The 13831-nt window shown below is 43.7% G+C and overlaps 2 protein-coding genes across 13 annotated transcripts in view; one reads left to right on the top strand and one right to left on the bottom strand.

Moving 5' to 3' along the window:
• Positions 1 to 233: 233 nt before the first annotated feature.
• On the bottom strand, positions 234 to 5488 carry LOC146520873 (uncharacterized). Its single transcript, XM_085155635.1, has one exon. The coding sequence runs from the start codon at positions 5145 to 5147 to the stop codon at positions 3540 to 3542; it is 1608 nt and encodes a 535-aa protein (XP_085011761.1). The 5' UTR covers positions 5148 to 5488; the 3' UTR covers positions 234 to 3539.
• A 6289-nt stretch (positions 5489 to 11777) lies between these two features.
• The window catches only part of kcnc3a (potassium voltage-gated channel, Shaw-related subfamily, member 3a), a 118098-nt gene continuing 116044 nt past the window's right edge, over positions 11778 to 13831 (top strand). For 4 of the 12 annotated variants that reach the window (XM_085155622.1, XM_085155624.1, XM_085155621.1 and 1 more), the window contains exon 1: positions 11778 to 12718. In XM_085155622.1, coding sequence (XP_085011748.1) covers positions 12176 to 12718 — 543 coding nt within the window. In that variant the 5' untranslated portion in view covers positions 11778 to 12175. The remainder of the gene's footprint in view (positions 12719 to 13831) is intronic. The other 8 variants (XM_085155627.1, XM_085155629.1, XM_085155628.1 and 5 more) reach the window with 3 other exon arrangements.

Here is a 13831-nt window from a genome sequence, read left to right as displayed (position 1 = left end):
CCATGACTGGTTGGCTCCCCACCGCCAGCTGCAAGCGTTCTCATGGAGTTCCTGGCCCCACTGCCAGCTGATCCTCCGCCAGGATCAACAAAACCCCTCCAGGACCACCATGTTCACCAACCATGCTTCCTTCTGTGTGGCAGCAGACTGCAACATCCTGGCTGCCATGTCACTCCCATCCATCATGAAAGAACCACAAAGGGTTCATGCCACTTGGCGAGTGACTTTGAGCTTGAAGAAGGCAAGGCAAGTTTATTTGTATAGCACAATTCAACAACAAGGTGATTCAAAGTGCTTTACAGAGACATTAGAAACAAAAACAAATAAAAAGCATGATTTAAAATTGATTAAAACAAGCAAACAAACTAACTAATTAACAAACAAACAAACAAACAAACAAACAAAACAGTATATAAAATCAAAACAGATAAAATCAGAACAGTAGATAAAATCAGTAGTTAAAATGTAAGTTTTGAGTGCGGATTTGGTGCTTTATTCAAATGCAGCTGAGAACAGGTGAGTCTTCAACCTGGATTTAAATAAACTGAGTGTTTCAGCTGATCGGAGGCTTTCTGGGAGTTTGTTCCAGTTATAAGGAGCATAAAAGCTGAATGCGGCTTCTCCGTGTCTGGTTCTGACTCTGGGAACTGATAAAAGACCGGATCCAGATGACCTGAGGGATCTGGAAGGTTCATACTGGGTCAGGAGGTCACTGATGTATTTTGGTCCTAAACCATTCAGAGCTTTATAGACCAGCATCAGAACTTTAAAGTCTATCCTCTGACGGACAGGCAGCCAGTGTAAAGACCTCAGAGCTGGACTGATGTGGTCCACTTTTTTGGTCTTAGTGAGGACTCGAGCAGCAGAGCTCTGAATGAGCTGTAGTTGTCTGACGGATTTTTTAGGTAGACATGTAAAGATGCTGTTACAGTAATCAAGCCTACTAAAGATGAATGCATGGACTAGTTTTTCCAGGTCCTGTTGGGACATCAGATCTTTTATCCTTGATATATTCTTGAGGTGATAGTAAGCTGATTTTGTTATTGTCTTAATGTGTTATTCTAAGTTTAGGTCTGCATCCATCACTACACCCAAATTTCTCGCCTGGTTTGTGGTTTTTAGGTGTATAGACTGAAGTTCTCTGGTGACCTGTAATCGTTTTTCTTTGGCGCCAAAGACTATTACCTCAGTTTTGTTTTTGTTTAGCTGGAGAAAATTGTGGCACAACCAGTCATTAATTTCCTCAATGCATTTACCAAGAGCCTGTACAGGGCCTCGGTCTCCTGGTGACATTGTGATATATATTTGTGTGTCATCTGCATAGCTATGGTAGTTTATTTTGTTGTTCTTTATAATCTGTGCCAATGGGAGCATGTAAATGTTAAACAGAAGAGGTCCCAGGATGGAACCTTGGGGAACTCCACATGTGATACTTGTCTGCTCAGATGTGAAGTTACCTATTGATACAAAGTATTTCCTGTTTTCTAAGTATGTTTTGAACCAGTTTAGTACAGTTCCTGAAAGACCTGTCCAGTTCTCCAGTCGTTCGAGTAATATGTTGTGGTCAACTGTATCAAATGCTGCACTGAGATCCAGTAAAACTAAGACTGACATTTTTCCACTGTCTGTATTCAGACATATGTCATTAAACACTTTGGTCAGAGCGGTTTCAGTGCTGTGGTTCTGTCTAAAACCTGACTGGAAGGCATCATAGCAGTTATTCTGTTTTAAGAAGTAATTGAGCTGTTGAGAAACTGCTTTTTCAATGATCTTACTTAAAAATGGGAGATTTGAGATCGGCCTGTAGTTGTTCATTTGTGTCTTGTCGAGATTGTCCTTTTTTAGTACAGGTTTAATTAAGTGATTAAACCTGTACTAGTGTTAGTGATTCTGGAAACACACCTGATAATAAAGAAAAATTGACGATCTGTAACAGGTCTGACTCTAAAGTCTTTGAGACCTTTTTGAAAAAACTTGTTGGCAGGACATCTAAACAGCAAGAGGAGGAGTTCAGTTGACCTAAGATGTCCTCCAGGTCTTTGCTGTTAATCGGGTGAAACTGTTTCATGGTGTTTAAACTGTTTTTCGGTGGACACAGTACATATTCTGGATCTGCTGTTGATGTACCAATTGCTTGTCTAATCTTTTGGATTTTTTCTGTGAAGAATTTGGCAAAGTCATTGCAGGCCATGGTCGAATGAAGTTCAGCTGCCACTGACACAGGAGGGTTTGTTAGCCTGTCAACTGTAGAAAATAAGACCCGAGCATTATGACTGTTTTTGGTGATGATGTCAGAGAAGTAGGACCTCCTTGCACTCCTCAGTTGTAAATTATAATTGTGAAGTTTCTCTTTATAGATGTCATAATGAACCTGGAGGTTTGTTTTTCTCCATCTACGCTCAGCTTTCCTACACTCTCTTTTTTCATTTTTCACTAGTGTGGAGTTTCTCCATGGAGACTTTTTCCTTCCAGAGATAACCTTCACCTTAATGGGAGCAATTGTATCCATTACATTTAACATTTTAGCATTGAAGCTATTGACGAGCTTATTGACTGAACCTCTGGACAGGTCAGGTGTTAATGGGAAGACCTGGTTAAATATCTCACTACTGTGTTCAGTTAGACACCGTTTTGTGATCACTGCTGTTGATATATTTGTGTGGGCTGAGATTTTACTTTCAAAGAAAACACAGTAATGATCAGACAGGCCCACATCAGACACAGTAACCTTTGAAATGCTCAGGCCCTTGGAGATCAGTAGGTCAAGAGTGTGTCCTCTATTATGTGTGGGCTCTGTTACATGCTGAGTCAGCCCAAAGTTGCCCAGAGTGTTACTCAGGTCTTTAGTCCCTTTATCCTGAGGGTTGTCCACATGGATGTTAAAATCCCCAACAATAATTACACAGTCGAAATCAACACAGATCACAGACAGCAGTGAGATCATTAAAAAAGTCTGTGCAGTATTTGGGAGGCCTGTAAACATTAAGAAACACAACTTTGGATGGGGCCTTCAGCTGTAAAGCCACATATTCAAAAGACTGAAAACTTCCAGGAGATAGCTGCTTACATTGAAATGATTCATTAAATAAGACAGCAACCCCTCCTCCTCTCCTGCTCACCCTGGCCTCACTGATAAAACTGTAGTTAGGAGGGGTCGTCTCGATGAGAACAGCTCCACTGTTACTTTGGTCCAACCAAGTTTCAGTTAAAAACATAAAATCAAGGCTGTGCTCAGTGATTAAATCATTAATTAAAAATGTTTTCCCAGCTAAAGATCTAACATTTAATAAAGCCAACATAAGTGTTTTAGAGGTATTACTTGTCCCCTCGTGTTTGGGAGCAGTCTGTGGCACACGAGGTATGTTTACTATATTTAAAGATCTTTTAGGGTGCAGCTCTCTGTGTTTTGACCAGGCCACATGTCTCCTTCTGTCACCTAAAAGTACAGAAATGTTTAAACCTTCTAGTAAACAGGGTCCCAGCTTCTCCTGGGAAAAGTCACCACTGCCATAATCCTCGCAGCCCGGACCCTCCACACATCAGACATCAGACTGCGGAGACAGGGCATGAAGGTGGTAAGGAGGAACTAAGGGGGGCGAGGCTGGGCAATGTGACTTCGATTGCTCTGTTGAGGGTGGGGCTCGATGGCGAACCTTTGGCTGCTCTGGTGGGGAGTTTATGGGGGACAAAAAGGGATTGGGCCGGGGGGTAGATCTGAGCCCAGCATTGACCCGCTCCATCATCTCCTCAGTGAATTTCAGGTGTGGGGAGGAGGGAGAAAGGGAGGGGGAGGAGGGTGATGGCCTGTCAGGGGTTTGGGGGACTGGGGAAGGTCGTGGTCCCTGGTCCTGGTCGTTGGTGTTGTTAAGAGAGTTGGAGGCAAATAGGGACCCCTCTTCTTGCCTCTGATGTCTCTCCTTTCTGAGGCTCTTCCCGGGTGGGGGCAGATGGAGCTCCTCCTCAAGGTTTCTGCTGGGCTTTGTCTGTTCTTGCAGTACTGTTTGTTCCTCTTTATGAGATAACTCCTCGTTTATCTCAGCCTTGGCACCAAGCACAGATGGATGACGTATGGAATAAAACAAGTTGGAGGTGAACAGTTTCACCCCTGACTTGTTAAAATTAAATCCATTTGCTTTAAACAGATGCCTGCGTTCCCAAAAAATATTAAAGTTGTTGATAAAATGCACTGAGTGGTCAGTACATGCTGATATGAGCCATTTATTCAGTGTAAACAACCTGCTGAATCTCTCGTCTCCTCTTCTGACGGGCGGTACAGGTCCACTGATGAATACAGCTGCATTCAGAGAGTTTACAGTATTTAATAATCCAGTAAAGTCTCGTTTCAGAACCTCCGACTGTTGTTTGGACACATCGTTTGACCCTGTATGCAGAACAATGTTTGTCACAGTTGGATATTCATCTGCAATTTGAAGAATTCTCTCCTTCAGGTTGTTGACCATATCCTTAGGAAAGCAGAGGACTTTAGTGTTCTTACCGCACATTCTTTGTACATCCTTTACGGCAGAGTCACCCACAATCAGAGTTTCAGGCCTAGCCTTTAGCTTTCCCTGTGGCCTTTTACTTTTCAGTAGATTTTCAGACCTTACTTCGCTACTTTTAGATGGATGGTTGTCCGATATAGATCCAGGGTCCTTTGATAGTGGAGCAAATCTGTTCTGCAGTTTCACATTCAGTTGTTTTGGAGGTTTGTTGTTAACCTTCCTATTCACGGTTGTCCAGTCCTGTTTCCTCTCGTATACAGGGGTAGAAGAGCTTCTCTGTCTCGTAGGAAGTGAAGGCCAGTCGGTTTCAGAGATTTCAGCTCGCTGTGCTCTGGCTGTGATACGTCCTCCCCCTTCCAGGAGACATGATTTATGTCTTGGTATTGCACCAAGACAGTCCAAGGGGGGATTATCGCTTGAGGATTTATAATAGTGCACAAAGTCTACTTTCTTGTTCTTGTTATCTGTGCTCCTTAGCTGTGTACTAGCTTGCTCATTGCCATTGTTTTGAATCAAAGGCAAGGTTGTTTCATTTCCACACAGTCCATTTACCTCCACGTTTACTTCTAAGCGATGAATTTTTGCCTCCAGTGCTGCAATCTTCTGCAGGAGGCTGTGGTAGTCATCTGTGGAGAGGGAAGGCATCTTGTTGCTAGTTAGCCTAGCGGTTAGCACCTTTCCAGGCTATTGAGGCTGTTCGGTGCCCAGACGCTGTAATCAGGCTTCAGCTGTGTCTAGGCCACAGACACACGGAGCGCTGAGGATAAGGTAACTGTAAAAATGTTGCTGTTTCTGTTAAGAACACTTTAGTCCTAATGATCTATAAGTGTCCAGAAGCTATCGCAGGTAAGCTCATACGGAAAAAAGGGAAAAATCAGCATAAAAATCAATAAAAATCAATAAAAGAAGCAAAGCATTTAAAGAGCAAAGAGATGAAGCGTCCGCACTCACAAAAGGGGGAGGAGCCAAAAACAGAAGGGAGTAATACAGGCACTTTGGCCCCTGGTGAAAATTGCCCGAGTCTAGCCCCTCTGTTGTAAAGGCACTGTTGACGTTCCCGGGCCTAGAGCTAATTTTCCTGTGACAATCTGTGTGCAGCTTTGGGCTCAGGTCCAGGACATACCAAATCTTGTTTTTAGCTGGGCCTGGACTGTCCAACAACCCCGCGACTTCCTGCCGAACAGCAAGTGAAAGGGGGAAAACTGTTTGCAGTGCGGAGTGCCTCCTGCACTGCAAACAACAGAGGGTCTAACCAGTGATCCCAATTGCGTTTATCCCCGTGAATGAAATTACGAATCATGGAGTTTAAAGTCTTATTGAGCCGCTCCATCAACCCTTTAGTTTGGGGTGGTAGATGCTTGTCTGGTCCCCATCTAAGCTGGCGCTTGCTCTCTGCCATCTCTGCAAGCATTTGGGGGAGCAGTTGGAGCGTCTGTGTGTGTTGCAAGTCTGGCGTATGGCGAGCCTGGGTTTCGGCACCAATGTAAACCTCAGTTACAGGTTCAGCCTGCTTATGAATACTTTTATTTACAGTGAACAGTTTTGCTTTCAAGTTTTTGACTCTGGCCAGACAACTTTCCAGTTGCCTCCACATCCCCACTAAGGTCCCGACGTTACTGATAAAGATCGTGATTACTAGATTGAATGCAGCTGCCCTGGCAGCCTTCTTGTGGCACTGCCCCTCAAACTTGCTGTGCCACCCCTCCCCTGCAGTGGAGCCAAAGACCATACAGCTGCAAGAGAAAAATTTAAGCCTAATCTTAAAAGGAAAGAATCGACATTTTGCCGAATCCAAACTGGAAGCTGGTTCCACAGAAGAGGGGCCTGAAAACTGAAGGCTCTGCCTCCCATTCTACTTTTAAATACTCTAGGAACAACAAGTAGGCCTGCAGAGCGGGAGCGAAGTGCTCTAATAGGGTGATATGGTACTACAAGGTCATTAAGATAAGATGGGGCCTGAAGGCTTTACAGGGAGTTTTTAGGACTTCCTGATAATAATGAATTACAGTCGTCCAGCCTGGAAGTAATAAATGCATGAACTAGTTTTTCAGCGTCACTCTGAGACAGGATATTTCTAACTTTAGAGATGTTGCACAAATGGAAGAAAGCAGTCTTACATATTTGTTTAATATGTGCGTTGAAGGACATGTCCTGGTCAAAAATGACTCCAAGGTTCCTCACAGTGTTACTGGAGGCCAAGGTAATGCCATCCACAGTAAGAATCTGCTTAGATACCATATTTCTAAGCTTTTCAGCGCCGAGTACAATGACCTCAGTTTGATCTGAATTAAGAAGCAGAAAGTTAGCGGCCATCCAAGTCTTTATGTCTTTAAGACATTCCTGCAGTTTAACTCATTGGTGTGTGTTATCTGGCTTCATGGACAGATAGAGCTGGGTGTCATCTGCATAGCAGTGAAAATGTATGCTATGTCTTCTAATGATGCTGCCTAAGGGAAGCATGTATAATGTAAACAGAATTGGTCCTAGCACTGAACCCTGTGGAACTCCATAATTAACCTCAGTGTGTGAAGAGGACTCTCCATTTACATGCACAAACTGGAGTCTATTAGATAGATATGATACAAACCACTGCAGCACAGTACCTGTAATACCTACAGCATGTTCTAATCGCTCTAATAGGATATTATGGTCAACCGTATCGAACGCTGCACTAAGGTCTAGCAGGACAAGCACAGAGATGAGTCCACTGTCAGAGGCCATAAGAAGATCATTTGTAACCTTCACTAAAGCTGTTTCTGTGCTGTGATGAACTCTGAAACCTGACTGAAACTCTTCAAATAAACCATTCCTCTGCAGATGATCTGTTAGCTGTTTGACAACTACTCTTTCAAGGATGTTTGATATGAAAGGAAGGTTGGAGATTGGCCTATAATTAGCTAAGACTGCTGGGTCTACAGATGCTTTTTGAGTAAAGGTTTAACTGCAGCCACCTTGAAGGCCTGTGGTACATAGCTGATTATTAGAGATAGGTTGATCATATATAAGATCGAAGCATTAATCAATGGCAGGACTTCTTTGAGCAGTTTTGTAGGAATGGGGTTTAAAAGACACGTTGATGGTTTGGAGGAAGTAATTATTGAAGTTAACTCAGAAAGATCAATTGGAGAAAAAGAGTCTAACTTAACATCAATGGTACTAAGAGTAGCTGTAGATAATATTACATCTGTGGGATGATTATTGGTCATTTTTTCTCTAATGATAAAAATGTTATTGGTGAAGAAGTTCATGAAGTCATTAGTAGTTAACGTTAAAGGGATGGTTGGCTCAAAAGAGCTCTGACTGTTTGTTAGCCTGACTACAGTGCTGAAGAGAAACCTGGGGTTGTTCTTATTTTCTTCAATCAGTGATGAATAGTAAGCTGTTCTGGCTTTGCGGAGGGCTTTCTTATAAAGCAACAAACTATTTCTCCAGGCTAAATGATGATCCTCTAAATTTGTGACACGCCATTTCCTCTCCAGATTACGAGTCATCTGCTTTAGGGTACGTGTTTGAGAATTATACCACAGAGTCAGGTACTACTGATTAGAGACCTTAGTTTTCACTGGAGCTACAGTATCCAGAGTCGTACGTAGTGAGGAGGTGAAATTATTAACAAGATAATCGACCTCTGTTGGGGTAGCGTTCAGATAGCTGCTCTGCTCTGTGTTGGTACAGGGCATTGACGATGATAACAGTGGGTGGATTATATTCTTAAACTTAGTTACAGCGCTTTCAGAAAGACATCTACTGTGATAACGTCTACTCTCCACTGCTGTGTAATCAGTTATTGTAAATGTAAATGTTATCAGGAAATGATCAGACAAGCGACGTTAAATGTTCAGTTGCAGCATTTTTAGCATCTACATGTTAAAATCACCCACAATAATTATTTACTCTGAGCTGAGCACTAAACCAGATAAAAAAATCTAAGAAATCAGACAGAAACTCAGAGTAAGGCCCACGTGAACGATAGAGAACTACAAATAAAACTGTTTTTTGGTTTTCCAGCTGGGGTGAACGAGGCTAAGAATCAGGCTTTCAAATGAATTAAAAGTCTGGATCTTTGGTTGATTAATAAGCTGGATGGGAAGATTGCTCCTTCACCCCCTCCTCAGCCTGTGCTTAGAGGACAGTTAGTCTGACTCAGGGATGGTGAACGTTTAAAACGAATCATCCTGCTGTACCCAGGTTTCTGTAAGGCAAAGGAAACCGATTTGTTTAGTTTGCACGACCAATCAAATATCAGTTCATGTACTAAAACCTTAACACATCCTGTGTAGAGGTGGTCAGATTGTGATGAGAGCTTGAACCTCAGGTCTGGTGTATTTGGGTGGTTTATTGTATTTCATATTTTGAGGGGATAGCTCTGTAGATGTGTGTGTGTGTGTTTCCATGACGTATTAGTGGAGAATGAAGCACAGTGCTGCAGACTGTTCTCAACAGGCCAACGCAGCACATTAGCTCTGCACTGAGGGAGAGGAGGGAGGGCAGACAGGCAGTGGAGATGATAAGGAAAGGTGGAGAGAGAAATGGAAAGAATACTCGGTGTGAGAGAAAGAGAGAGAGAGAAAATGGGAGAGCACTAATGATCTGATGGTCTGCAGTCTTTTTCCTCCACATTCTGTGGATCTCAGCAAATACTTGTTCTGCTTCTGGCCTCTCTCTCCCTCTCGTTGGTGGTGGGGGGACAGTCTTGGAGAGTAACAGCGATAGAGAGAGAGGGAAGTGGGCGTGAGGCACCGTCATATCCCTCCTGCTCCTCCTAATTGAGCCAAGTGTTTTAGTAGATTAAAAAAGTGTGGATGAAGCTGAGACAGAGAAAGACGATGAGAGCTTTATCACTTGCAACCTTAATAAAACAAATAATTCAGAATTTTACATTGAACAGGTTTAATGTTAATATGTTAGTTACAGCATTGCTAAAGTATTTAAAAACGATCGTGACCATAAAACTCCTGGAACGTAAACGCGCTAGAATGATCGAGTCTTCACCAAACATACTCGGTGCCTCAAGCGTCCACAGAACGGCGCCATCTACAGGACACGATGTAAAATCACACTGAGTTCTACAACCATGTCAAAACTATGGAATCACCACATTTGGAGAATGTTCATTCAACTTATTTATTTTGTATCAAACATTTTTGTAGCAACTATTTTTGTTTATTAATTGAACATGAAACATCCCTCAAAATATTACTTTTATTAATTATTTTTTAGATCAAATAGAGGGAAACCAGTACGGAGTCACTCAATGCTGAGAAATAGAATTACTGTAAAGATTTTCCAACTCTGCCATCAATATATTCAGACATGCATAGGCTTAGATTTTAAGAGGGACATGCCCATCGCAGTATGTAGAAAACACCATTTCAGGGTCGCTGGAGCCTTTCCCAGCTACCACAGGACGAGGGGGTGCACCCTGGACAGGTCGCCAGTCTGTCACACGGCTAACACATAGAGACAAACAACCATTCACACTCAGAATTACCTCTATGGGCAATTTAGAATGACCAGTTAACCTAATTCCACTAACTGCATTTCTTTGGACAGTGGGAGGGAGTCAGAGTAGCGGGGAAACCCACGCAAACACAAGGAGAACATGCAAACTCCACACAGAAAGGACCCAGCCGGGTGGTGCTAATCCCTGCACCACTGCCCGTGTAGAAAACGTGCATTTCTCAAAGCCAGACGACATGAAAAAAGGCCAAAATATATACTGAAATAAACAACTGTTGCCTTCCTTCAGAAATATTTAGTTTTATTCCCTAAATGTGAACAATCAGGGCGACCGTGGCTCAGGGGGTTGGGAAGCGCATCTGTAACCGGAAGGTCGCCGGTTTGATCCCTGGGCTCTCTGTCCTGGTCGTTGTGTCCTTGGGCAAGACTCTTCGTCCTTGGGCAAGACACTCCGCCTACTGGTGTTTGTCAGAGGGGCCGATGGTGCGATATGGCAGCCTCGCTTCTGTCAGTCTGCCCCAGGGCAGCTGTGGCTACAACTGTAGCCTCCACCAGTGTGTGTGAATGCGAGAGTGAATGAATTTGTAAATTCCAAACTGCCCATAGCTGTAAACATGAGTGAATGATTGTCTGTGTGTACGCTCTGTGATGGATGGCTGTAGCTCAGGTGGTAGAGCAGGTCATCTACTGATCGGAAGGTTGGTGGTTCGATTCCTGGCTTCCCCTAGTCTGCATGCCAAATATCCTTGGGCAAGATACTAACCCCAAATTGCTCTCCGATGCATCCATCGGCGTATGAATGTGTGTGAATGTTAGCTATAAAGCACTTAGAAATGTGCTTGTGCGAATGGGTCTGAATGGGTGAATGCACAAGTTGTGTAAAGCGCTTTGAGTGCTCAGATGAGTAGAAAAGCGCTATATAAGAACCAGTCCATTTACCATTTACCCCAATACTGAAACCTGACACGAGGAACAGAAGGCTCCGTTTTATATGCAGTCTCTGGATATTCATTCATCATTGCAAAGAAACTGGTAACATGTCAATATTCAGAATGTGCAAAGTTGTAAACATTACAAACCTTTGAAACCCACGCGGGCTATTAAACTGACAAAACAAGTGACTGGTACAAATTTAATTAGGTTACTTCACAAAGAGAGGAGACAAAAGCCGCCTGAATTCATATCATCTACTCTTCATGTGTGACTTGGCAGGGACAATATTGATTTAAATCCACTGAGAATAATTATTTCAAAGTGGGAAAGAACGGCATCGATCCTAACTGGGTTATATTCCAATACATGTTTTCATTTTTCTGTACATGAATACATACTTTTACTGTGAATGGATGCAGAAAACATATAAACTACTGCATAGAAATACAACAGATTTTCAGGTATGGCAGAGGCTGATGCTCAGATTTTCCTGGCTGAGAATTCCAAATAAGGAAAACCCCAAAATAAGAGAAACACACAAGGTTTTTTTTTTTTTTAAATATATGGTTTGTGATCCGTCAGCCAGAGTGAGGTTTACCACCTCCTCTAAGTCAGAACTGTAAATGAGAGAGAAAACAAGAGCCATGCAACAATGATTCAGAGCCACTAATGTTACTGGCTCGCATAGCAGAGTGCTTTCTCCTGCAGCCAGTTTTAAGTATGTGGTGGAAAGTTGGACACCAGGAAAGCGAAACCTACTAAATAAATGAAATTCCTGAATAAGGTTTGTTTCAGCAGGCATGCAGAGATGCTAATAGATGCGCATCAGTGTTTCAGAAGAAAAAAACGAAGCAAATGATCACGTGCATGCTCTCGCTCTGCTTAGTTCAACACATCGGATTTCTCTGCACAAGTACAGGCTGCAGAGACCCACAGGATGAGAATAAGAGCAAATGTATTCATGTGGAGGTCGCGAATTCAGCATCGCCAAAGGATGGCAGGCAGTCAATCAGCGGGGAAACCTATTGATTCATAAAATCCGCATCCCACACATTCTCTCTTTCGTACATATACACGCGCCTGCAGATTCCCCCTCTCTCTCTTAGAGAGGCAGAGAGGCTGACTCCTCCTTCCTTCCCTTCTCTCACTTGGCACCGTGTCTCCTTGTTGGCGGTACAGTATAACAGAGGCATACAGATCGGGGACCGACGGTGGATGGGGAAAGGCAGTAGCCGCAGCAGCAGCAGTCGGACGTACCGACCGAAGGATGCTCCAGCACCATGACTTGCTCGGCGTCAGATAGCGAGAAGATCGTCATCAACTGCGGTGGAATTCGACACGAGACCTACCGGAGCACCCTAAAGACGTTGCCGGGGACGCGCTTGTCTTGGCTGACAGAGCCCGACGCCTACAGCAACTTCGACTACGATCCCAAGTCCGACGAGTTCTTCTTTGACCGCCACCCGGCCACCTTCGCCTTCATCCTCAACTACTACCGTACCGGCAAGCTCCACTGCCCCAACGATGTCTGCGGGCCGCTCTTCGAGGAAGAGCTCGCCTTCTGGGGCATCGATGAGACGGACGTGGAGGCGTGCTGCTGGATGAATTACCGACAGCACCGTGATGCAGAAGAAGCCCTGGACAGCTTTGAGACCCCCGAACCGGATCCACCCGAGGACGACCCTGCACTCACCGGCGGAGCGGATGGCGACCTGAAACGTCTGTGCATGCAGGAGGACGGCCGCAGGGCGACACGGTGGGAGGTGTGGCAGCCCTGGATGTGGGCACTGTTTGAGGATCCCTACTCCTCCAAATATGCCCGGGTGAGTGGCAAGTTCAATCTGTGTTCCCCTTTTCTCGTGCGCGCTCTGCAACTCATGCGTTTGGCACTGTTTTGGCCACTGCGCATTGTTGCGCGTAAATGTTCTCTGGATACTGTTGGAGGATTAAAGGACGTTCAGTTCTCTGCGGGTTAAAAAAAGCCACAGTGGTGTATGTTTGATCTTTGTCATGAATCATTTTGCATGAGGATTGTGGCTCCTGCTGACAGCATTTCTTTCAGTGCGCATCAGCCCATCCATCTCACAAATGTTTCACAAGTGTGCATCCATCCTGAATGTCTATCGTACATCACACATGTTTTTTCCATATCTATGTCTTGTCAATCCATACTTTGTGAAAATTATTCAACAGTCTAGAGGTCACCTCTATGAGTAAAGTGATCAAAATGTAATAAAGGAACGTCAGCTGTGCATCCTCACACTAGAGCTTTGTCCCAGTACATGTGCACATGCAGTTTACATAGACTTTAGTTTAGGTACTGCTCTTGCTCCAATGTTGTTCACAACTGCTTTGTCTGTTTCTAAATGTTGTTGCCTCCCAGGAACTCACTTCAGAATGATTCAAATGTTCTGTCCTGACTATAATGAGTCAGAAGATTTATACCATATAACACCAACGACCTGCAACAGTAATCTCAACATGCTGTGTACATGTAGGAGTTTTATCACAATCAGAAGTCAAAGGCCCTAGAAAATAGGAAAGTATGCCCTTACAATCAAGCAAGAACTGAGCTGTCTTTTAATAGAAAGATAAATATCAGAATGCAAAAATAGAATAGAATAGAATAGCCCTTTTTGGTCATTGTACATGTGCAACAAAACCAGCGGTGCCAGAATAAAATATACACAGCAGACAGCAGGAATAAATAACAAACACGAGAAGTATTTACAGTGAAGAGGGACGTACACAAAAAGAAGAGAGAGGCACACGTTTAGAACAAAATAGCTGTAAAGTGCTTGGAAGAAGCCCAGAGAAAAGAAAAGAAAAGACCTGAGTGATGAAGGTTTCTGAGACCACGGCTCAGGTTGTGAGGTGGGTGGGCAGGGGTGGGCTGTGGGGGATAGTGCTTGTTAACAGTCTGAATGGCCCAGGGG

Source organism: Neolamprologus multifasciatus, chromosome 4, assembly GCF_963576455.1.
Source record: "Neolamprologus multifasciatus chromosome 4, fNeoMul1.2, whole genome shotgun sequence".
NCBI classification, from domain to species: Eukaryota; Metazoa; Chordata; class Actinopteri; order Cichliformes; family Cichlidae; genus Neolamprologus; species Neolamprologus multifasciatus.
The sequence above is the reverse complement of the archived record's forward strand: the minus strand, read 5'-3'. Positions and strand labels throughout refer to the sequence as shown.